The 25926-nt window shown below is 45.3% G+C and overlaps 1 protein-coding gene across 13 annotated transcripts in view; it reads left to right on the forward strand.

Annotated features, from left to right (window-relative positions):
• The window catches only part of foxp1b (forkhead box P1b), a 181200-nt gene that overhangs the window by 89469 nt on the left and 65805 nt on the right, over positions 1 to 25926 (forward strand). For 12 of the 13 annotated variants that reach the window (XM_029114146.2, XM_029114153.2, XM_029114148.2 and 9 more), the window contains one exon: positions 5200 to 5375. In XM_029114146.2, coding sequence (XP_028969979.2) covers positions 5211 to 5375 — 165 coding nt within the window. In that variant the 5' untranslated portion in view covers positions 5200 to 5210. Of the gene's footprint in view, positions 1 to 674; positions 915 to 5199; positions 5376 to 25926 lie in introns of those variants that run through there. The other variant, XM_029114151.2, reaches the window with a different exon arrangement.

Raw genomic sequence — 25926 nt, forward strand, 5'->3', positions numbered from 1 at the left:
TTTTACAAGTTCCTCGCCGTGGTGTTGTCTGAAGACATTATGTCGGGGTCCGTTCCCAAAGTGTTGGGGGTTTTCCCTCTGTCCCGAGGAGGCCCTCTCTAGCACACCACAGCACCCACCTAACCCGCCCACCCCAACCCCCACCCCCATCCCTTCGCTGCTTACATTCACGGTGGGCGCCTGGGCAACAGCTGTAACGCGCCACCTTAATGCTTCTTCAAATGTCAGGAGAACGACTGTCTGTTTGTCTTGAGTTCCTCCCAGCTGTTTATTCTGGCGAGGCCAACGTTTGCCTCGACCTTGGTCCCCTACGCCTGGCCCCGTTCTCCGCCCAGAACCTGTTTACATTGGGCCTGGCCCGAGTGCCACCTATGAAACCTGTTGATCATTCCACCTGGTTAATGTTAAATTGGTCCTGCCAGGAGGCGTGTTTGTTCATCAACGCACACCCCCCACTCTCCCTGTTTACTGTAGCCATGGCAGCAATCAGTTATTAAACAAATAGCAGCTTTGTTTGCGGGTGTGAGTGGTTGGTTCAGTTATCCCCTACAAGGTCTGGAAGGATCTTTTTTTATTTTTTCTAATCGCTTCTGTGTCTGGGTGAAAAGGGGTGGGTTGTTGGGGGAGAGGGGGGGGGTGAGCCTTGTTCCGACAATGTTGTCACAGTAGTCTTGAGATATGCTTTGCTTATCTGCAACTTTTGGTTGAAGTGGCCAGGGAGATTAGGGGCTTGTTTGGTCTCACTGTGAAGTCTCTGTTGGTGGAATGTCATTGGTGCCGTCGCGTTTCCTTCTCGGAGAAGAGAAGGGGGCAAGGGACTGTATGTCGACTGCCAAGCGAGCCTTGATGTTATGGCAGCCCATTTCGAGCAGCGTGTGTGGTTCTGGATTACAGAGGCCTAAGCTAAGTTAAAGGTAAATACCAGAGAGTTGTGTGTGTGTGTGGGGGGGGGGGGGGGGGGGGCTCCTGTCTCAGGTCTCAGGTCTGGTTGAGGGAGGGAGGGGGAGGGTACCCTGTTCTGTTCCTGTGTCTGTTCTCTTTTGGCTGGTAGAGTCCGGTTCGGTTTCTTAGACTGCACTAAAAGAACTGACTGGAACGTTGAACGCCCCCAACTCAACTGTTTGTTTACCAAAATGTTTATTTGTTTTTATTTACCGTTGACGTCTGTCTTCAGCCAAACCTTGAAGCCCCCGGTGGGGTGGTGTTGTGGTGCTGCGTCCCTCTGGTTCAGTCAGGGTGTTGGTGTTGTCTAGTCTAGCAGCCATGCCGAACCTCAACAGGCAGCATCCAAGTGCACCTCTCCCTTTGTCTTCTCGTGTGTGTGGGGGGGTCCTTATCTCCTCTCCAAGAATGTTGTGCTTTTGTTGTGCGTTTGTGTAAACAGGGCTTTTGTGAGAACTATGCGAGCCGGAGCAGGTGGCCATGGAGGGTTCTCTGTCGTGAGCCTTAAAGGAAAACAGACCTCGGGGGAGGGGCACGCCACAGCTGCACAGGCCCACGCTACCTTGGGTTGTTGACTCTCGATTTCCGGGCCGTCTCGACAAGGGACAAGGGGTTAGGGTTGGATTGAGGCCCGCCATGGAGCTGCGAGCACGTAGAGGGTACATGACGGCCAGGCCTGATTAGCCCTCCTCTGTGGCCACGGTCTGAACCTGTCAGGTCAGGTGGAGGCTACACGTGACTGTTTTTAACTGTGCTCCCCATATTAGAGGAAGTATATCAAAACAAAACATCAACAAACACAAACTCTGACCTTCTTTTTTTCTTCTTTTTTTGTTTGTCTTTTTTACGATCCACTGTTTGTTCCAAACACTTGTTGTGTTTTGCAACCAGATGTCCTCCCCTGGCCCTGCCCCCCCACTTGCCCTCGTGAGGAACAGACATCTACCGATCAACAGAGAAGCAAAGCGTCCGTTGACTCATTCTAAACTCCTGGAATGCCCATTATTTAGAGAATTTTGTTTTTGTTGCTTTGCTTTTTATATTTAGGTCTGACATACCTCGTAAACTAGCAGGCCTGTTTCTCATGACCTGCCTCTCGTTCCTGAGTGTGTGTGTGGGTTTGTGTTTGTGTGTGTGTGTGTGTGTGTGGGTTTGTGTGTGTGTGTGGGTTTGTCCGTGTACGAAAGATGAATAATGCGTAAGTTCCCTGCTATGAACAGTGCCTTTTGTGAGACACTTGACCTCTAATTACCCCTGAATATGTGTCGTTGTAAAAATGAAGAAAGAAAGAAAAAAAGCGATCTATTTGTGTCATCGTGGCAGATAAGGCTATCCCTTGAGCAAACTAAAAATAAATAAATGGCTAAATAAACTAGAACCCCTGTCATCACGTGATAGACTATAGCTGCCTTGTAGTCTACTATATAAACCTACAGTGGCTCAGTGTCTCTGCTGCTCTTACATTATCCTGGTTACGACCAGACAACAGCACAGTAAGGCTCTGTCCTATCTGCTTGATAGTTATGACGGATAATGCACATTTTCCATTTTCCTTTTTTTTTTGCTCACGATTTTGTAGCTTTGAATTATTCTGCAGTAAAATTAATGAGAAAGTAGATTTATGGGTTTCATTTGTTTGTCAATTGGAAAATTAATTGGGTGTTAATTTTTGCCGTCCCTCATCAGTGCCGGTTCCAAGCATGCGCGCATTACTTTGCATTCATTGTAGCCTTCCTTTTCTTTATTGTGGGTCACTAGTTTTGCATACATTAGAGTAGCCCCGCGGCTCATTCTCCTGATTGCTTTTGGAGATGCCATGCATTCGGAAATTTACGCCTTTCTGTTATAATTATGAAAATGTTGCATGGAATGACAGTGCATGCATAATAGCCACTGCTTTCCCTCTTATAATGTTGCTTTGGAGAGAGAAAAACACACGACTCTTTTTTTATTTTATTTTTCCAAAAAAATTCTACTTTTGAAAAAGAAGTCTGGGGGGAGAGTAACGTCACCATGTGGTTTATTTCAAATCACATTTCATTTGGCACCAGAATGTATATTTGTAATCGGTGCCTCAGAAGGAAGGGGAGTTTGTACGGTCTGAGCTGAAAAGCGAGGGCCTGTGGACGTAGTACAGCCTGGCTCTCGCCCATCCCACAGTATTCTTGTTGCATCGCTCCTTGTTTAGAAAATCCCATTATGGAGGGAAGCTGTGCCAGACTGGAGGGGTGAGCCGGGTCAACATCTGTCTGGGGAGAGAGTGGGCTGAGCTGGAGGCTGGAGGCCCAGTGAACCCAGCCCGTAGCCCAGGCCCAGCAGCCCCGGTGAGATGAGTAGGCGGTGTGACACACAAATGAACCAATGCAGACCACAGTGTTTGATGAGTCACAGGGACACTCAGTCTGTGAGGAGAACAGAGAAGGAGAATACAGTCCTCTGCGGTGATCTACTGAAGTGGCGGCAACTGATTTTCACCCATCGGCGGTAGTTAGGAAATCATTATTTTACTTCCAGAAACGGTTGGGACTTTAATGGCGTGCATTATAAATACTGTTCTGTTGTTGTTTCTTTTGCTTATTTTATTTTCTGACTATACGTTCGGGCATGACAAGATGTCAGGCTCCATTTAGTGTCTGTCAGACAGAGTGAAGGGTTGTCCCTGTGGGGGTCTGCTAGCTGAGGGGCTGTTATTTGGATGGAGGTCTCTTGAGACCCAGCCCCCTCTGTTGAGCCCACATTAACACTTACTGGCCTCCCGATTACACGCCTTAAAAGCGGCGTTATAAATCTATGTGCATTTAGTCCCATTTTCACCTCCTTTCATAATGAGGCCCAGTGTTTTAAGGGCATTTATTCTGCTTCATATAAATAATTAATCAGCCAAGTTAATTTACTTCTGCCTGACTTGGTCAGCTTCATTAACTGCCCAGGAATTGCCCGCCGCTGCACCATTGAGGCTTGTGACCAACACGAAAATATGTAAATCTCACCACTGATTTCAGGAACGCAGCTCCAGACAAGCATCAGTGTGGTTTGTTTGATCTCCAGGAGAGATAGGAAGGAGTCAGGGTACGGGCTTGGGGCTGCGGGAACGGCTGTCGGGGATGTACATTACCAAAATCTGAAACGGTGAAGAATTTTGTGTACAGAGTCCGTCAGAAACGTTGAGCTGAATAACGTGCAATCTGTCAACGTCTTCCTTCGAGGATTATTCAGAAGTCTAGGAAGAGCTAGGTCATTCATCTGAGCTTAGTCAAAATCGTGCCAGTGGCTTGATATTGAGGGGGGTTGGAGAGACTGAAATCCCTGTGCATGTTTGCCAAATATCATCACTCAATAGATATAAACGAGTGTCTGTTATAGCACTGCCTTGTGGTCATTTGGAATGTTCATGCTCGTGTTGAGTCTTGATATTGTTTGACGCATCTAGGAACAGTGTGCCAGTTAAGTAACCTTAAACCAATTGTTGTCAAAATCTGATCCCTGGTCCACTGCTGCATGTCATTCTTGGGGAAAATTGGGGAACATAGATATGTAATTACACAACATACAACATGTCTAACCATTTGTATACAGCACCTTCCGCCTGTTACCAAAAATGTCTTTGGTGTAGACTCGTTTTGGCGTTAATTGAGCAGTCCGGCAGGATCTGAGTGTTTTCGCTCCGTTTTCAAATGAATGTTTCTCATGGAGATGCTTTGGCAGGCATGCAGGCCCACCCTTTGGCCCTGTTTCCCATTAAAAAGCCATTCTGCCGTGGTTCTTCTGGGACCATGCAAGTAAATATATCCATTTCCATAGAAAGTGTTTTGTTTGTGAGGGTGAGTGTTTTCCTGGGCTCCTCTGCCTTCCCTCACCAAGGTCGGGTTCGCCTCAGATGTGTGTTTTCAACCCCAGCCTTCCACACAGCCGTGAAGGAGAACACTAACAGAACCTGAGCCGTTCTCCTTCCTTCTTTCCTCCAGCCCAGCGTGGACATGTCATCTGCGAAGTATCTGCTCCGGAAAGACGAAACAAAAGACTAGTTCATTACCCACTGGAAAGTCTATGGAGGCTTGTGTGGGGGTTTGCTTGACTGAATACAGCGCAGGCAAACAAACACAAAACGGGCGGGCATGAATTAATAAGAAAACCTGCAGTTAAGTGAACTTGTGTGGGAAGGAAATGACACGTGTTTACAGTTTGGCCCGGGTTGAAGCGCACTCCGTCCCTGTGCCTTGTTTTAACAGCTGCTTCTCCTACTCCCTGTTCCCTTAGGTCTTTAAGTCATGATGCAAGAATCTGGGACGGAGGTGACAAGCAACGGTCCACCCAGTCAGAACGGAGCGGCGAGCGCGGAGGGCGGAACCAGGGACGCGAGGCCCAAAAGCGCCACGACGCCGTCGTCCGTGGACATCACGGCCGCCGACCTGATCCATCTCCAGCAGCACCAGGTAACCCGGGTTCCTCTCTGCCCACCTGTCCTTATTAACCCATGTCAACAGCGCTCCCTCTCCCCGCTCTAAAGTGCCTGTTAATATTTAATTTGAGCCTGCTGTACGTCAGGTACATAAACACATTATTATTATTATTTATGTATATTGGGGAGCGGTTTGAATTTTTAAAAATGGTGGAGTGCTTTGTGTGTGTTTGGATGCGGACGTGTTTATTGTAGCATGCAGCATCTGCATTTTCGTGAAATATTAATCGAGGTAGGTCAACATATTTTAAGTGTGCAGGTGCCACACGATTCTCGGACAGTCAGAGTGCGGTGGCGTCCGACGGGCTGACAGCGTTTCCCCTTAACTGCTTGTAAACATGCTTCACGCTCAACAACTGACGCCACACTCTTCCATGTCTGGACCAATGAGGCTCTTAGAGTTTGGTAGCTTTATTATTAGTGAAGCCCGAAACATTTTCACCATCTGAGACTTAAGGCAAACGGACAAGATCTTTCTGTCTGTGTCAGTTGTTATGTGATGCCACACAACAGTGTGTTTAACCAAACAGCGTTGAAAAGATCACTGTGTCTCATGCTATCTTGGCGTCACCGAATGAGCGAGTTTGTTGTCAGGAGCAGTTTAGTCAGCACGCACCGCCTCTTCAGCTGTTGTCAGTTGTCACAGTATATCTGTCAACATCTGCGCATAGGGAACAATGCTGAAACGTTCGGTTTATCTCACAGAAAGTAATGTATTTTTATTCCATTGAAGCACTTACCAGGAAATTTGTATGTGAACACATACGGCACGTTATGAATAGCCCACGAAAGTGCATATTTGTGGTGAGCCAGTAACATTAACGCCCACAAAGTTTCAAATGCATGCATTGCAACAACTCCATCAGCAATAAATGAAAAACAAAGCAGCCCGAAAGGTTGACTCCCGTCTTTCTTTACGTGTGAGTCTTGGTGTCATGACTGTAGACCCAACATGTCTGTCTGTCGGTCTGTCTGTGCCTGTCAGTCAGTCCCTCTTATCTCCCCTCCATCGCTGGTGCTCAAACCGTCTCCCTCCTTTCTTCCAGCTCCAAATGAGCATGTCGTCAGTGAGAAAATCACAGCCATACTGAATTCATTACTGCAGTAGTCACACAAAACCGTGGATAAAATTTCAATAACTGTGGGCCACAGTTGAGTAAACAGTTGCACTGAAACTTAATTCCTGTTGACTTTTCCTTCATTCTTTGCCAGGGGCGCATTCTGATTCGCTCTGCAAAGACAACAGGGGTTACAACTTTGATGAATGCGAGGTAGACGAGAGGGAGAGCTGGGGAGATGTGTCACGGATGCGCACTTGACACCAAGGAGTGAGTGGGGGGGGGGGGGATGCTTCACCCAGGAATAGAGCCAAATGTCCACCAATGGTCTGTGTTTTCTACCGGAGGGAATCATGATTCTCTCAGATATTTAGTTAGAAAAATATCCCTCTTTTTTTTCCCCTCTATATTTCAATTAATGCTCTATGTTTTTCTTCTTGTCTCTTGAACAAGCCCACAGTTAATTTCTCAGGAATACCATTCTCTTCAAGGTGGTGGAAGAAGAGGCAGATGGGTGGATTGTTCTGTGTGATAAATGGTGCATGGTTTGGGATGAAGTAGATGTCTCACTCCACTTCTGATGCTCTCCTTTGATAGGGTACTTACAAGTGGACAGTTCTGGGGGAATGTGCCTGTGTTTTTATTCTCCCATTAGGCTAACCCAGGATTTTCACTCATGCGTCATGAACCATTTTAATTGTCCCACGGGCATTATGATCTTCGCGCAATTACTTGATAACTTTTACTTCTGTGGCATTTTGCAGTCTGTATTTTAGATGTATTTTCTAATTTCGCTAAAATACATCAAACCTGACAAATAGCTGAGCTTCGCTGTCTTTTGTACTCTGAGTGTCAGCCAAGACACCTTTTCCCTTTTGGTGTTTCAGAGATCCATCTAGAATTGTCTGACTCAAAGTGTTAATATATTAGATTCCCCTGAGTCAACCTGAACAACAAAACCTATGGCTGGCATATCATTTATTCTTATTAGCCAACATAACTATGAAAGACAGTGCTCATTAATAAAGACGGGGGATAAAATAATTGTAATCTGTTTGATCATCTTGACTCTGACAGGGAGAATTCATCTTGTGGACTAGTCAGATTTGAGGGAAGTGGACCATAAGCTCAGTATAACCATCTCTATTAGTAAATCAAATATTGGGCTAGGATAGCTCAGCAACAAGACTCTCACCTCATGTAAATCAACAATACTATTAGTTTATCCTTATTGCAGATTTTTGTGTGGAATAATGCTGGTTCACTTTATATGGATCTGTGGATACTTAACAGATTATCAACAGACTAGTAATATTTAACTATTTACTAATCCTAACCCTTTTTTCTAAATCTAACCTTAATCTATACCTTAAGATGTATTCTAAATCTTTCGTAGGGTAATTCAATAAAATGTTGACAGCATCTCATTTAAAAAAACTTTTTTTCAATACATTATTGTCCATCATAAAAGTGTTCAGGGATCCGATTTTATAAACGAAATACCAATGCGTTGGTAGTGATGAACGTGCTCATAGTTGACAGATTTTGTATATTCCACCATACTTTTGGGAGTTAGACAAGAGACAGGGTACCAACGGGTTTTTAAATTATCCCAAACTGCTGAAATCATTCATGAATATGGCTGTTCACTGTATGGATTTTCTATTTTGAAATATTGCTATTTGGTGGATAATTCTAGAATATTCCTGTTTCAGCCAAACAGAAGGTGGCCACCCTGTACTTTGAATATGACTGTTATTTTATATTGTCTCTAAACTGTCTTGCTTGGTGTGCAGAAGTTGTGGCTTTCACAGAGTCATACACATGTATAAAAAGAGCTGTGTTTATGCAATAGCTACAGATTTGTGGCTTTGCAGTTTGTTTTTTTTGGTATTGATTTTGCAAGAGGAAGTGCCAATGTCCAAAGAAGAAGTCTCAGTATAGAACAGAACAGATACAGCTGACCACATCAACAGGCAGGCAGGCAGGCAGGCAGGCAGTCGCTGGGATGACGTGATTGAACAGTTAAATACAGTAGGTTTTTTAAAGACTCCAGCAGATTCAACATCCCACTGCTGTTGCTGTTGTTGATCTATGGTTGAAACAGGCGTTTGGAATCTCTGACATGTTTAAGCAAGCAATCGATTCCTCTGCTTTAAATAGGGTTCCGCTGACATAACTGCAGAGGATTAAATATGAATATCCTGTCTCTTAGAAGTGCCCTTCTAATCAGCTTAGAGAGATTCCTTAAATATCCTCCTCCCTTAGTGAAACAAAATAAACTCCAACAATATCGTCAGGAAAAGAACAACAGCTGGATGAGTCATTGCTAGTCTTTTATTGCCGAAGCGTCCATCCGGGGCTTCTGTGTCAGACATATTCACAGAAGCTTTGTTACAAATCGTAAGATAAGGCAAACCAATTATGGGACTTTTTTCCCCCCTTCTTCTTCCCCTCTCCGAAGGAGCAGGGCCTTCAGTGCTGGAGTGTTGCATGTACAAAAGGGAGATGTGGCTCCTCACACATTGAAGCATAAAGAGCTGAGCAGGCACTGGTTAGCTGTCTGCATAATGAAAAACCTTACAACGTCCCTCATAGATAGAGAGTGAGAGAGAGTGAGATACTGGTGCGCACAGACAGGCGCAGACTCTCACACACAGACATTCAGATCCCCTCCTTCCGTATGTCTGTCTGTATGTCGTGGCTGAACCCTGCTTTGAGCCGTGCACAACGAAGAAGGAAGTGCTCAATGATAAGCTGGCTCACGTGACATTCTCAGGTTGCCAGGACACTGTAGATAGAAAGCCCCAGTGCAGTAGACTGTTGAGACCCGTGTCCTGGCCGGACTCACAGGCATTCAGCCGGGAAAGGTGAACGGCGTCGGGTCAAAGGTTGAGCTCGGGGCAGCTCTGACGCCCCTGGATGACTGGCCGCTGACCGCAGGCTCTGCTTTGGAATCTGGTGATGTGAACCGCGAGTAGCTCCCTCTGTCGAAACTCACCCCTGTTTATTAAAAGGACCGAACCCCTCACTATTGCAGCACATTGAGAATGGTTTGAGAATCTTGGTTTTTACTCATACAGTAGCGGTATTTCCGCTCAGCGCTGCGTAGCTGAAACGTGTAATAAAGGACTGGTTTGCTCTGCGGGGTTTGTGTCCATGGGCTATATACATTTTCCTCTCAATGTGAGTTTCCTTCCAGAGGGTTGCAGTCAATGGCACGCATGTACACACACACACACACACACACACACTCCCACATCTAAGAGAGGATCATGTTATAAGCCCTGCGTGTCCCTAACATCCACCTGTGTAACTGAGTGAATTGTCCCTCCTCCATAGCTCAGTGCTCTCAGGTATCTGCTTGTAAACTGTTCATATTGTCAGATTGGACTAGGGACGGCAGGGCGCACCGACTTATTGGAAATCTGGGAGAACGGATAACATCAGTGTTATGACACTGCATATTGCCCTAAATCGCTTTATTGGTAAAATGATAGTGCTCTTCCAATTTGAATAATTTTATGGAATCCCTCACAGAACAGTTTAATTATGTTATCACACAACTCGCAACATCTGTCTTTATACTGGAGCAGATGACAGTTTTATTACAGGCTGAATTTCTTTGGTGGTTCTGGCAATTGATGAGTGATCTGATTAATAATCATACAGATGGAGGTGAAATTGAACAGTAATGTGCTTGTATGTAGAAAAGGGGAAAATAATTAGAAAAAACATGCCGTGTTTTTGTCAAGGCCTAAGCCTCCTGCAATTGAACCATATTGCTTTTTGGGTGTAGTTAATTGGTATGCAATATGTTTCTCTCCCTGGGAAACGAGAATCTGGTTAGCAGGACTTTTGAAGCCTTTTGTCATGTCTTGAGTTGTATTTTTTTTGCGTGAGTTTAAGAGAGAACTGGAAAAGCAGTATCAATCTCTAACCCAACAACAGGAATTACCCAGCGAACCGAACATCCCCCAGGCTGCCAGGGAACCGTTACCGTCTTGTTTTTTTTATTGCCAATGTTATTGGCAAAATCGCCATTTAATGAACTCTTCCATTTTGAGTTTACCTCCAGCTTTACCCTAGCGAGCCCCCCCGAGAAGTTTAAAATAATTGACAGTTCTGTGGTCTGACATCCCGTTCACACCCCCCCGGTGGTCTGGGAGGGCGCGCTCGACAGACGAGTTCTTTGATACCCCCCCCCCCCCCCCCCCTCCATGTCCCGACTAGATAGCTACGCTTCAGGGTAGGTCCCCGAGTGACAGTACTCTAGCTTTCACCCCAGCCGCATGGAAAGACATGCCGTAATCATGTGAAACGGGCAGCGCCCCCGGAAAAAAAGAAAGACGTTTGAACGGAGATGGGGAGGAGTGTAACGCAGTGGAAGGTGGATTGTCCTGCGTCCCGTATTTACCACGAAGACGGGTGTGTCCCGCTGCACCGCATGTAAATGATGAGCCTCCACGCTGGTATCCTTGGGAAGCGTGAAGTGGCTCTCAATGCGTGGCGCCCGGATGGTATTTGATGGGCCGGCCTGCGCAGAAGGGAGGAACTCTAAACTTCTGAGCAGGTGTCCTGAGCAGCTGCTGTAGAGAGGCAGACAGGGAAACACGTCTGCGTTGCTTTAGTATTAGATGGATTATTGGGTGAGCTGAACCGTGGCGAGGCTTTTGACTAAATGCATCGTTGATGTTTTATTTAAAGTTATACCCATATCCCCCCAGGGACGCGCATGCGCGCACGTATGCACGCTCGTGCGCGCACGTATGCACGCTCTGGTATAGGTCTGTTTTTGTTGAGCAGATTGTGTGTTTAGCGTTGTAAATAAGTAACCGTTTTAACAGGGCCTCAGGAGGCCTGTGTTGGGAATGTACAGGCCCAAACATGACTGGTTTTAATAGCCTTTGTCAAAACACTGTTTAAACAAAAACCCTTATTCACTGGAATGGAATGTTTACATCTAGTTGAATAATAATGCCTTTTTAGGAGAAACAAGTCTTTTAGGATGGCTAATTTGACCCAATTTATTAAGCACCCTGTTAAAGATGCACATATCCACCTGGGAAAACATTCAAGCACAGGCTTATACATTTTTAATGAGAGCTCTACTTTAAAAACTTCATAGAATTAATATGTATCAGAAAAGTATTTCCTACACAGAAAACTTCTGGGTAATTAATATTCATAGGCTGTGCTTGTTAACACCCCCAATGCAAGTGCAATGTAGATCCAATTAACATAGAATGGGCCCTAAGGAATTTGGCAGATAAGGGTTAAACGAGCTATTGAAATTGAAACTGGGACTGTCTCCCATTAAAACACTTATTTGTTTCAATAAAGCCCTAATCCTTATAGCTGCATTCACCTCCGATTAAGGCATCTATTTAGACTCTGGAAACCACAGCAGTATAGAGAGAATATGTTTGTGTGTGTGTGTGCGGTTACCAACAGAGGCAGAAGCCTGCTAATGTAAAAGTGGTGTAGTGAAACTGTCTTTATATCTTATTCATAATCTACACGCCTCACTCTGGGTAACAGACGGCGGTGTTCCTTCAGGCCGTCAGACTGGGCTGGCTGAGGCCCGGGTGACAGATAGGGATGAGCTGGAGACCAACTGATGGCAGCCAAACTCCTGTTTAGTCCTGCCAGTCGTCTTTTAGCACGCAGGCCGGCGATATTGCTCCCCAGAGCACCTTTTGAAGAATGCGCCCACCGCCTGTTTACTAAAGGGCTCCGAATGCCTCTAAAGGGGTTAGCTGCCTGGTGTTACCCAACGCCCATTAAAGTGCTTGAGAAAAAACAGAAGGGACTTTTCTGTTTTCACGCCCACCATCTTGTTTCGCCTCCCGCGTGGCCTGCTCTCTACATCAGTAGTCTCTTGTCAGAGCAGTGAGGATAGTGGATGTGTGACATTTCACTTCCCCGGTTGATGACGTTCTGGCTGCGAACGGCGTTGGTAAATAGCCTCTATTAGACGCCCGGCATGCGGTCCTGGTCACGGCCGCACCACCGCATGATGAACCTACCTCGGCCTCGGCACTCCTGGCTCTCCGAAAACAGGCGGTTAGCGGTCTAAGGGTCACCGTGTCTCTCCGTGTTTCCGTGTCGGTAGATGATAACTGGCCAGACGGACAGTGAGATGTTATTAACGGAAAAACACGTATTCAGCCCCCCCCCCCCCCCCCCCCCCGCCACCCCACCGTCGCCCCCTTTTGTTAGGGTGAAAGGACAAATGTGACAAATAACCGACACCTAAAATGAGTGCCCGTAAGAGGTAAATATATATGTCCAATGTGGTCCTCGCACTGCCTCCTTCCAGGGCACATTTGATGATTTGACGCGTCGTCTCCCATAGATGTATCGGTGATTAATAATGACCTGCGATGGCGGCGGGGCCTGTGTGCGCGGCAGAACGGTTGTATACCATTTAGGGAATGATACGGCGCGTCTACGATGTGATGTGTCCTCATAAATAAAACTGATGGCACCCCAACATCCTGTGACTGACGGCGAACATAAATACTCACCCTCAGCACCAACAGTATCAATCCTCATTCGCTCTCTGTCCCTCTATCTGTGTAAAAAAAAAAATATATATATATTATTGAAATGGACAATGAGAACAAATGCTTTCCCAACTGTGAGGAGGCCGGTTGCAGAGCAGGAATGCGTGTTGGGTTGGGCCGTGCTGGGTTGGGTCGTGCTGGGCTGGTCCCTCTGTGGGCTTGGCTGCCCCTGTTGTTGTTATTATGTTGTTTACAGTCTCTGACATGATGTAACAGGATTGCTGTGAAAGTACCAGCTAGTAAATGGAACAGAAAATAAGACCAGCTTGTATGCCTTCTTCTCTCCCCTCCTCCCCCAGTTCTCTCCCGAACTGGGAATATATTCAGTGTTTTACTGAGGGGAACATGGGCCTTGAATATAAGTAACTGGTTTTTGCATTAGGTGCTCCCGGGGGTTAGGTGAAAATATCATGTCACCGTGTGAAATGCGAAATCTGGCAGAGAAAAAAAAAAAGAAATATTTATGACCGTTTTCTGCTTGATTAGAGCTGGATGACGTGCGTTAGGATTGCCGGATGAAGGGGAGCGCCGCTTCTGGGCAAATGTTTCAAAGGCTTTGTTTAGAGCAGACCCTAGTGGCCTGTCTGCCTCTCTGTTCCGGGGAGACGGGCCCCGGGGACCGGCAGTGAGGATCCCCGTCCAGCAGGAGTCGCCGGGGTAGTGACAGGGCTTTCGTTCCCCGCGGAGGCAGGCCGCTGTCCTCTATCATTGTCCCCTGGCTATCTCAACATCTCCATCCGTCACACGGGTACATCAGCAGGACGGGAGATAGATGGCCCTGTCGATATTCACAACACAAAGCAATTTTATGCCAGGAGTTGTATTTCACACAACTGCCGGGGTCAGAGAGGAGCGTCAGTCATCTAAAGCCTTGCATAATGTAGTTGTTTGAACATTTACAATGGATAAGCTATCTTGTTTTATATAATTGCATGTGTGTGTGTGTGTGTGTGTTCTTCTGTGTGCGCGTGCACATTTGTGCGTGTGTGCGGGTGCATGCGCGCCCTTGCAATACACATGACAGCGCTGCTACTTTGGGGAGTGTGTTCATGTGTGCGGCAGAGAGCGAGTCATTTCCCTAATGTCTGCACTTACGACACAACTTCCTCCCATATAACAATCCCCACAGCACCACTTGTGTAATATTTTTTGTAATTACGCATGCACTCAATTTTCTTTTGTCGGGCCTCAGATAAACATTTGTGTAATCATTGCATCTTGCTACAGCCTGATCCGTGTTGTAGCATCATGGCATATCATGATTAGTGCCAACGTTGTAAATATTCTGTTAATTATTATATTAATGCAATTGTCCTTTCTCTCTGGCAACCATTGGTTTGTGTCTGGATGGGGCATTTGACTGGGGAACGCAGCTCTTATCCAACTCAGCCATCTCCAATGTATTGGAGAAGTACAACATTGAGAGTATGATTAATTTTTCAATTTCTCTCTGCGGATATCTAATAATTGTGCCCATATATAGCCAAGGGCCCTTATTAAACATTTACATGCAAAAAGTTAGAATCAGAAAGATGGTATTTTGGATTGAATAATGTAAAATAACTGTAGGGCAACAGAAAAGAAGCAAACTAGTCAAGGTTTATTCTTCAAATGTTTCCCCCACCCTGAGTGCTCTTAATTACTAGCTCTTATCTGCAGACTCAACACTATATTTATTTTTCCTCATTCCCAAATGAAAATGGTGTAACCTTTTAAAAAACTCACATACAGTGCATGTCCGTAAATCAGTGTAAGGAGTTATGTGAAATGTCAGATTGAGGAATCTACCAGGATTGTGTTTTTTTTAATTGGTATGAAATTGTGGGGGCAAGACAATATATTTTTAATTATTATTATTATTTCAAGTTCTGATAATTAATTCAAGCTTGTGTTCAGCATGTAAATGCTTGGCTCCTTTATCTCTGAAAGGCGATGGCGGTGTCCCACGTGGTCTTCATGAAAAGGAAGGCCGGGTTTTCCCCCTCGCTCCCAGGAAAGAGGCGCTGTGCCTTTAAGACCAAGTCTGTGAGGAGGGCGGATCCACATGGACTTCCTTCCCTGTTCTGTCTTCATCACTTTGCTCACTTCCACATAATATCATCTTCATCTCCGATAGCTGTGGCACAGGGAACTGCTTTTGTTGATCAAATTTGGCCTGTCTAACACTGCCATCTCCTCCCCTGAAGTGTGGGCCTGTGCCTGGAATGCGCGGCGGAGTGGAGCCGCCGTGTGGTGATTGATTGATTCCACCTGTCACAGGACAAGATAACCGCATCAGTAAATACTCTGCACTCCTCAGCCCCCCCCCACCCCCCTGCACAATCATGATCGAGGGCATCACCAGGGCTACGGCATACTGATGCATGTTGGGAATTCATTGCGAGGTTGGATTGCGTCGGGTGGGTGTGGGTCTGTGTGTGCTCGACCTGCCGTGTTTGTTTAGTCCATTCCCTGATCTACCTTTCAACCCGGGGGTTATGGTAGATGTAGGAAATGCAACCCGTATTTAAAATAAACACGCTACAGTCAACTGGTTGTTCTCTGGGGGGTTTTTGTTTGAAGGAAGTTTAAAAAAAATCTTTTTTAGATTTTGCTACTGTGTTGTGGCTGTACCATGTGTGCTCATCTCCATGCCTTTTCTTGAAGTTGTCCTCTGGTTTGAGGCATATTAAATTAAATTGGCCATTTGTGCTATCTTGGAGAATATTGCACTATCTTCGCAGTTCACACTCCGGCTCAATGAAAACAATAAATTGTGTCCTTATCTTTTGAGCAACATCAAGATGGGTTTTTTTTGGGTTGATTTGGAGAGAAAACAATGAGTCTGGGGAAATGGACCCCAGTCTCACATTACTCCCCCACCCCTTGCCATGGAGAAAGACAGGGAGGTGAAAGGGAGCGAAAAAAAGCTTTTAATCACAAGAAGGCTGTGTTTCTAATGTAAAAGTGTCAAAGATGATGCCCAGCCTGGAGTAAGTGAAATCCTGTAGAGTGCTGTGTGAAATTGAAAAAGGAGCCTGTGGGATTTGGGGGTGAAAAAGACCGGGAGCAGTGGTGAGACTTGGGACTGGAGAACCAGTGTGCCTGGCTGGCTCCTGGGTAGTCCTATACCTTTCCTCTGCCCACCTGGTCACTGCTACCGAGGCAGCCTGCGCTGGGATAAACTAGCTGTGTTCGCATATCTGCCAGCTAATTCCACCAAATGTCATTAGTTGCCATTCGGTTTGTGTATTGGATCTATGTATTACTGGGGAAGGATCTGTCCTTCAGACCGACGTGTCCCTGAAGGCATGTGCTCTATTACCTGGCTCTTCCTAGTTATATCCCGTAGATGATATACTATTATTACACTGTACGTGCTGTCATTTATCTCTGTGTATATCCTACCACTAAACATATTGGAATTTATTGGTGTACTTTATTGATCTGACCTACTCCCTTTTGCCTCATTGTATATAGATACTTTTGAGTACACAGTAACTTTGTGTTTTGTCTTCCACTGTCATGCCTTTGGCCAGGTCTTCATTGCAAATGAGAATTGTTTCTCAATCGGCTTACCTGGTAAAATAAAGGGGAAATATAATAATGAAAATGAAGGCCCCCTTTGTGTTTGGTCTCTGTAGTGCAGGACCGAGACTCATGTCTCCGCATGTCTCTGCTTGTACCCCAGTCTCCCTGTGTCTTTCTGGGCCAGGCTTGAACCTGGCCTGAGTGGAGGAGAGGGGAGAACAGGATCTCATGCTGGCAGGTGGACTGCATTGTGGGTAGCCGCAGCTTCTGCCTTTTTGCTGACTAGTCACAGAACCAGAGAGAAACTGTAAACTAGAGGGGAAAATGAACATTTATGCGCGGAGGTTTGTGTGTGTGTGTTCTATTTTAACCACCTGATCTCCAGCCAGAATGCCGGTTTTACCCGCATATTTCAAACAGATGTCGAGGAGGGGAAGAAAAGCCTCCCACAATCAAAATAATTATCTTTACAGCTGTATGTTTACTAAGTGTTTATGTGATATTGCAGTCTGTCAAACTGGGCCAGATCTCGCGTGTTAAATCACGATAAACGCCCCATCTATTAATATTTAAACACCTTTGAGAATTCCAATTTGATTTAGTTTCTAAAACAAACCCTTTCGCAGAACAGCTCGTCTGTCGCTGTGACACCGTCCCAGGTTCGCGTTGCGCTCTCCAGTGTCTCACCACATCCCCTCCAGTACTGTTACAGTAAATACCTGAGTCCACCCCCTGCCGTCTGCCTCACCTGCCCAGCATGAATCACAGAAGACGCCAAGCACAGGCATGCGGGCATGTCTCTTTCACGGGCAGGTTGAGAAGTTACAGGAGTGCTGTAGCACTGTAGCCATGGGGCAGAACTGCCTTAACTTGTCCTGTCGCCAAACACCAATCCCTGCGAGCTGTTCTGGGATACTGATGCGCTAGACAAGGACAATGATTGACGTGTATTTTCTTTTTAATCAGAACTCTCATCTTGGCCTTAGTCAAGTGTGTTGGTGGTATAGATTGTCCAGGATCTGGGGGAAAGTGTCACATTAGGTTGAGTTCTAGTGCTAAGTGCTAACACACTCAGGCTAAATGCAACATGCTAAGTGCTAACATCATTCCTCAAGGTATACTACTGTAGTGCAACATGCTAAGTGCTAACATAATTTCTCTTTAGCATGTTGGACTACAGTAATATACCAAGTGCTAACGTCTATCTCGTGGTATACTACTACAGTGCAACATGCTAAGTGCTAACGTCGGTCCTGGTGGTATACTACTATAGTCCTAGGTTTTGTTTTGGGATAGTCCTATAGCTGCATTGTATTTTGATTGACATCCCCCAGGAATAGATGTTTAATTTGATTTATCACTGGAGTTTGTTACTTTGGATAGTGGGGACATCAATATCCCTGGTGAATACAGAAGGTAATGGGAGGAAAAACAGTTAATTATGCTAAACCTGTAAATTAATAAACCATTGACCTCCAGTTGTAATTGATTTCATTGTATTTATCAGCCTTTTAGCTATGTTTTACCTTCTTTCTATCACCTTTTTTTATGTAATTTATTGGCTGATTTTAGGGGGTCAAAAAGTCAATGCTTCAAATATAGAGGATATCTATGTCTGCTCTGTATACAAGCAGGGCAATTAGACTTGGCAGCATTTACTTGACATAATGATTTAATATCCTGGAATGAGAGCAGAGTTCAATCCCTGCAGAGTGATAGCATACAAGTGTCAATTTTTTTTACCCCATTTGCAGACACTCAAAATGGGGATGTGTTTTTGTTTTATTTGTTTGGTTTTTATTTTTATTTTTTTTTTTGCACTGCCCTTTCAGACAACCAAAATAATGTAAATGAGTCGGCCTGAGACAATGTCTGCAGCTGTCTGTAAGGTTCAGAAATAGCACTGTTATGCTTGTGTGTCTGCACTGAGTCTGGCTTTGAGCCGCGCAACCCTTCTTAGCGACGCAGCAGTCAGTGACTCGTGAGTCGTCGTGGACAGCTTTGTGTGCAGGCGCAGCCTGGGTGATGACATGGACTACTTTACATGTAAATTCCCTAGTTATTCACCTCTAAGTGAACCCATTGAGATTGATTCTGGAACTGGCCTAAAGACAGAGGTGTGCTTTTATGACTAGGTAAGGCATGTCCTTTCAAAGGCCCTAAAGCACTGTATCTCTAAACCCTCCTCTTTAATCATTGTATCACTCAGTCTCATAAACTCTGTGAGTGTGTGTGTGTGTTCGCACCAACGTCCTTCCTGTTTCTCATTTTTTTTAAACGTAATCAGCAAAAATAAAAGCCGTTGTAAGCTGGCTCATATTAAAGAGGTGATTATTGGTAATAAATACTTTTATACATACTTATTACAGAGGCAGTTTTCTTGTGCGGTTAATGAGAGTAATTTGATCTGCTTGAGAGATTACAGCTCCCAAGAATTAATGCGGCAATCCCATTCCAAGATGGAGCGAGATCTAAGATTGTTCTCAGGTCATGTGCTGCTAGATGCGCCCCTCTCACATAGCAGCTAATGGAGTTGAACAGCAGTCTGTCATTTCCCCGACTGGCCCCCTCTCTATAGCCCACATGCCCTTGGTTCCTGCAGTGCTTGTTGTTTGGACTGCCTGTTCTCCACTTTTGGTTTGGGTTGTCACTGAGTGGTGTGTGTGTGTGTGTGTGTGTGTGTGTGTGTGTATCTTTCACATTTTTAGGAAGGACAGAACTAGTAACAAAAAAACAAAACAGAGAACGATAATGAAGATTTATTGTCAGCTAATGCAAGATTCAGTACCTAGATGGATTCATCAACTAACCGCCTTTCATTTTGAATTCATCCAAGTTCCATCAAGGCAGATTTTCTACAGAAGCCAGGCTTGGATTTTTTTCCGCCACAGCCGGTGTTGTTTAATATTTCCATCACATGTTTATGTAAGCCCTTTAAGCTTGGCACATAACTTAATTTGCCCGGTGATCATCTTCTCCTGCGACGTTTATTGAAGCCTGCAGCTCAGGAGGTGTCTGTGCAGAGTGCTGAAGGTGGCTCGGGCAGATTGACGACGGCCAATTCTGTAAGCGCACTGCGCTTTGCATGCTCATTACAACAGGATGTTATGTTTGTTAAAAGTGCTTACTTACACAGCTTTTCCCAGGACTCATAACGTTCCTTACGCAAGTAAACTGTGACTTGTGAGTGTTCGAGCATAACGGCCAGTGTCCATGTAAATGCCAACCGAAACAAAAAAAAAGTATGGCTGCCCTGTTCTTGTAGCTTTTTCCCTGAACATTACAGTCCAACTACACTACAGTCCAAGCAGACTGGTGATCTGTCCAGACACCCAACCCTGCCAGGAGATCACTCTAGTTTATGGCCAAAGCAATCTGATTTTTTTCCTTCTCCTTTATTCTTGTCTGGGTGGGATCATATTACCTGTCTTGGAATGACTTCAACAGAGACAGTGGTATTCCCAGGGAGCTGCCTCTCCATTGCAACTCAATCCAAAGCCATGGCCAATTGGGCTGGCTGTGATTTATAGAAATATTCTGCTGTAGAGGAACTTTCCCTACAACCACACTGGGACTCATCCACTGGCACCTCGTATCCCTCCTATATGGGCCTTATGTCCAATCTGTCCCAGGTTAACACAGAAGAGACCAGTATCTTATGTCCAATCTGTCCCATGTCAACACAGAAGAGACCAGTATCTTATGTCCAATCTGTCCCATGTCAACACAGAAGAGACCAGTATCTTATGTCCAATCTGTCCCATGTCAACACAGAAGAGACCTGTATCTTTATCTTATGTTCAATCTGTCCCAGGTCAACACAGAAGAGACCCGTATCTTTATCTTATGTCCAATCTGTCCCAGGTCAACACAGAAGAGACCCGTATCTTTATTTTATGTCTAATCTGTCCCAGGTCAACACAGACGAGACCAGTATCTTATGTCCAATCTGTCCCAGGTCAACACAGAAGAGACCTGTATCTTTATCTTATGTCCAATCTGTCCCAGGTCAACACAGAAGAGACCCGTATCTTTATTTTATGTCTAATCTGTCCCAGGTCAACACAGAAGAGACCCGTATCTTATGTCCAATCTGTCCCAGGTCAACACAGAAGAGACCTGTATCTTTATCTTATGTCCAATCTGTCCCAGGTCAACACAGAAGAGACCCGTATCTTTATTTTATGTCTAATCTGTCCCAGGTCAACACAGAAGAGACCCGTATCTTATGTTCAATCTGTCCCAGGTCAACACAGAAGAGACCAGTATCTTATGTCCAATCTGTCCCAGGTTAACACAGAAGAGACCTGTATCTTTATCTTATGTCCAATCTGTCCCAGGTCAACACAGAAGAGACCCGTATCTTTATTTTATGTCTAATCTGTCCCAGGTCAACACAGAAGAGACCAGTATCTTATGTCCAATCTGTCCCAGGTCAACACAGAAGAGACCTGTATCTTTATCTTATGTCCAATCTGTCCCAGGTCAACACAGAAGAGACCCGTATCTTTATTTTATGTCTAATCTGTCCCAGGTCAACACAGAAGAGACCAGTATCTTATGTCCAATCTGTCCCAGGTCAACACAGAAGAGACCTGTATCTTTATCTTATGTCCAATCTGTCCCAGGTCAACACAGAAGAGACCCGTATCTTTATTTTATGTCTAATCTGTCCCAGGTCAACACAGAAGAGACCAGTATCTTATGTTCAATCTGTCCCAGGTCAACACAGAAGAGACCTGTATCTTTATCTTATGTCCAATCTGTCCCAGGTCAACACAGAAGAGACCAGTATCTTTATCTTATGTCCAATCTGTCCCAGGTCAACACAGAAGAGACCCGTATCTTTATCTTATGTCCAATCTGTCCCAGGTCAACACAGAAGAGACCCGTATCTTTATCTTATGTCCAATCTGTCCCAGGTCAACACAGAAGAGACCCGTATCTTTATTTTATGTCTAATCTGTCCCAGGTCAACACAGAAGAGACCCGTATCTTTATCTTATGTCCAATCTGTCCCAGGTCAACACAGAAGAGACCCGTATCTTTATTTTATGTCCAATCTGTCCCAGGTCAACACAGAGGAAACGAGTATCAGACTATCTGTGTTTAGCCAGGGATAAATGGTGCTATGATACACTATAAGCAATTTTTTATGTTTAAACATTAAAAGGCTAAAAGTAGCAAATACGTCTGGGAACAGCAAGTTAGCTCCTATTATCATGAGACTTAGATGTCGATACAACATGTATTTTGATGTGCAGTGTATCTTAATTTGTCACCAATCCAGAATTATATTGTGAATCAATGTTCCAAACTCACTGCACAATGCTGGTTGAGAAGTTTGAGACACAAGGAACGAAAACATGCATTCATGTTGAGAGGATGATAGAGGCCAACCGAAGCCATTTGTTTTTGACAGTCATACAATCTGTGTAATGACATTTAACATACTGTACTATGTAGTTTTATTTCCTGCATCTCTTGTACTAACATAGTGGACTTTGTGGAATGATATTTCACTGCCTGAATTTCGGGATTCATGTGATCTATGGCAGGGTTTGGAAACAGTTTTTTCTCTATATGGACATAGTGAAATCCTACATCCTGTATTCAGAACTTATTCATCCTGACCGTATCACAGTGATTTGGCTGCGGGGGATGTCACTCCACCTTATAGGTGTTTGAGTGTTGGCACGCAACGTATTCTAGGCACACGTCCTGTCCCAGATCGTTGAGAAGCAGAGCGGTGAATGCCTAGCACAGGAGCCGAGGACCGCTCAACTGACAATGTGCCCTGAGCGGTCCGAATCCCCCTCGCACGTTCTTGTCAACTGTCTGATGCAGCCTGTATCACTCACCTCCTGAAGCTGTTCTTTATAGCGGGGCGCCTTGTGTTCAAGCGTCTAAGCTGCCTGTATTCGTCTACGTTCTGTGTGACTGAAGTTACTCTCAGTAAAGCCTTAAATCTCTGATTCCAGAGTTCGCAGCTGTATTGACATAGTCGAGTAAAGCGTATGAAACAAAGAACAACTAGGCCTTCCCCACATTCTAAACACCGGATAATTCTCGGCTCACACTGAGTTTAGGAAGCTCCGTTTCCCTTTCCCAGAGCACGACACTCCCAGCCACTACCTGATGCAACTCGGCAGACTAAAATGCAATAACAAACTAAACAAGGAGGTTTTTCCAACCCGCACTATAAATATCCAGCACGGTTTTGCCTGCCCAGGACATGTTCCATGTTTTATCGACTTGACGGAAAATGCAATGGGCATCACCAGGCGTCGCGTGTCAGGAAGTGCTTCGGGTGAGAAGAGAGTATGGAGGGATGTTTCCCGGCTTCTACTTTGAATCTTTTCTTTACCTCTCTCTCTCTCTCTCTCTCTCTCTCCGTGCTCTTCACTCCATCTTCCTCCCTCTCTTTTCCCTCTCCTTCTGTCGTCTAAACGAGAAAGCAACACATTGACTGCTCCCCAACTGATTTGCCTCCTCGTGACCTCCCTTTAGTGGGGCCGTTCACGGGCGGTGCTGAAGCAGAATGCAGTGCAGTCAGCGGGGCGAGAGAGAGAGCGACACACGGACCCGCTCCGAAAGACTTCCCCGGTGAAGTGGATTAAATCAGCGACAGGCTAGTGGAGCTGATTACCCTGAATATGAAAATGCAGTATCTTAATGGTACATATTTTCATGAGGCAGCCCAGTTGCCTTTCATTTTGTGACTAATATGTCTATTCTTATGAGTCATTTACTTCTTTAATTACCTTTAGCAGCAGATGCACAACGGTGTATTAATGTGAGTGATTTTTACGGCCTCTTCATCATACACTGCCTGGGAAGTTGAAAGGCGTAATTGAGGTGGAAGAGCGACTCGTGAGAGAAACAATATTTAGTTGACAGCTTCCCTTGTAGTCTGGGAGGGTGTTTATGAGTTTACACCACACTAAAGCAGTAATAAACACGCGATTCATTTAATATCTGCTGAATGGCGGGGACAAAAATGCCTTCATGGAGAGGAGATTTGCATTATATTACGGAATCATGACAGGAAGTTGTTGTCCCAAAATCAAACCAAACTGTGTCTGAATGTGTTAATGTGTGTGTGTGTGTGTGTGTGTGTACCCGTTGGTCTTCCCTATGTTAATACAGGGAACTGTGTGTGTGTGTGTGTGTGTGTGTGTGTGTGTGTGTGTGTGTGTGTGTGTGTGTGTGTGTACCCGTTGGTCTTCCCTATGTTAATACAGGGAACTGTGTCTGTGTGTGTGTGTGTGTGTGTGTGTGTGTGTGTGTACCCGTTGGTCTTCCCTATGTTTATACAGGGAACTGTGTCTGAATGTGTGTGTGTGTGTGTGTGTGTGTGTGTGTGTGTGTACCCGTTGGTCTTCCCTATGTTTATACAGGGAACTGTGTCTGAATGTGTGTGTGTGTGTGTGTGTGTGTGTGTACCCGATGGTCTTCCCTATGTTTATACAGGGAACTGTGTCTGAATGTGTGTGTGTGTGTGTGTGTGTGTATGTGTGTGTACCCGTTGGTCTTCCCTATGTTAATACAGGGAACTGTGTCTGAATGTGTGTGTGTGTGTGTGTGTGTGTGTATGTGTGTGTACCCGTTGGTCTTCCCTATGTTAATACAGGGAACTGTGTGTGTGTGTGTGTGTGTGTGTGTGTGTGTGTGTACCCGTTGGTCTTCCCTATGTTAATACAGGGAACTGTGTCTGTGTGTGTGTGTGTGTGTGTGTGTGTGTGTGTGTGTACCCGTTGGTCTTCCCTATGTTTATACAGGGAACTGTGTCTGAATGTGTGTGTGTGTGTGTGTGTGTACCCGTTGGTCTTCCCTATGTTAATACAGGGAACTGTGTCTGAATGTGTGTGTGTGTGTGTGTGTGTGTGTGTGTACCCGTTGGTCTTCCCTATGTTTATACAGGGAACTGTGTCTGAGTGTGTGTGTGTGTGTGTGTGTGTGTGTACCCGATGGTCTTCCCTATGTTTATACAGGGAACTGTGTCTGAATGTGTGTGTGTGTGTGTGTGTGTGTGTGTGTGTGTGTGTGTATGTGTGTGTACCCGTTGGTCTTCCCTATGTTTATACAGGGAACTGTGTCTGAATGTGTGTGTGTGTGTACCCGATGGTCTTCCCTATGTTTATACAGGGAAGCCATTTGTAAATGTTCTTGCATTAATCTCCTTAAGTGTAGTTTTCTGATCACAGATGACGTGTGTGTGTGTGTGTGTTGTCTCTGCGGTATGTGTGCTTTTCTTCCTATGTATGTTTTTGAATTCGGGAACCTCTGAATAGAGGCCTCCTCTTTGCCATCTGTTGTCAAGCTGTTTGCTGAGGAAGGCCGACGGCAACCCACAGCAAACGGAAGCTGTCAGGCCCGCATTGCTGAGCTGACCTCCGGGGCCGCGGGTCACCCCGTCGTACCAGTCTCTGAGCAGAGTGCCTGGCCCGGACGGGGCCCGCCGGGTGGGGCACTGTTTACTCTCCAATGCGCTCCGTTCCCTCTCCCTCCGCTAACCTCCCTCAGTCTCCCGCCCTCCCTCCCTTCACTCCCTGGCCTCTGTCATCAGCCTCCCTCTTCCAGCCGCACTCGTGCTTAATGACTTCACTTTCAACCCCGTTTTTTTTTCCCTTTCTCTCCGTGTTCCCCCCGAAAACACCTCAGAATCCGTTGCGTACCTGTTACGGGAGGGGGGAAACAAACACAATGGGATTTTTATTGAAGTCAGCTTGCATCCTCTGTAATTGCATGCTGTGCGTTATATTGTTTAAACATGGCAATTTGAAATGTTTAGTGTTGTCATAAATATTAATAGATTATTTGAAAAGTGCAGCGACGGAAGGGAATAGAATGGTTTGAAGTGGGTATAAAACATTGATTTATTTATGTATTCTACATGAATTAGTTTGGAAATCTAAACACGGGTTATAGAGTGTTTTTCAGAGGGTCTGTAATGTGCAGGGTTTGGACATGGGTGCCTGTTTTCCATGTGGAGAGGCTTTTTGGAAATGGCATTAATTATATACTTACTGGGGATCCGTCCCTGCCTACTTTGCATTGCAGATAAATGGCCATAGCACAAAAAAAGGACAATTGATATAAATAGACATGATACTTGCGCTGCTTATCTGCCTCACATGTTTAAGAATTCCCCCAAAACCATATGCATTTAAATTAAAATGGCACTTATTGTAAGTGAATATACTACATGTTTGCACACTCAAACCCCCCTCCCCAACCCCAGTACATCATCCTACTGGTACTATTCTGAACAATCAGCAACTCCTCCAGATTTAACCGATTCACCGCCGGCATTACAGCGGGCTGCTGCTTTACCGAGACGGCCGCCGGGCTGAGCCACAACGGCCCCCTGGTTTGGATGAGAGGT

The sequence above is a fragment of the Esox lucius genome, chromosome 17, assembly GCF_011004845.1.
Source record: "Esox lucius isolate fEsoLuc1 chromosome 17, fEsoLuc1.pri, whole genome shotgun sequence".
Classification (NCBI taxonomy): Eukaryota; Metazoa; Chordata; class Actinopteri; order Esociformes; family Esocidae; genus Esox; species Esox lucius.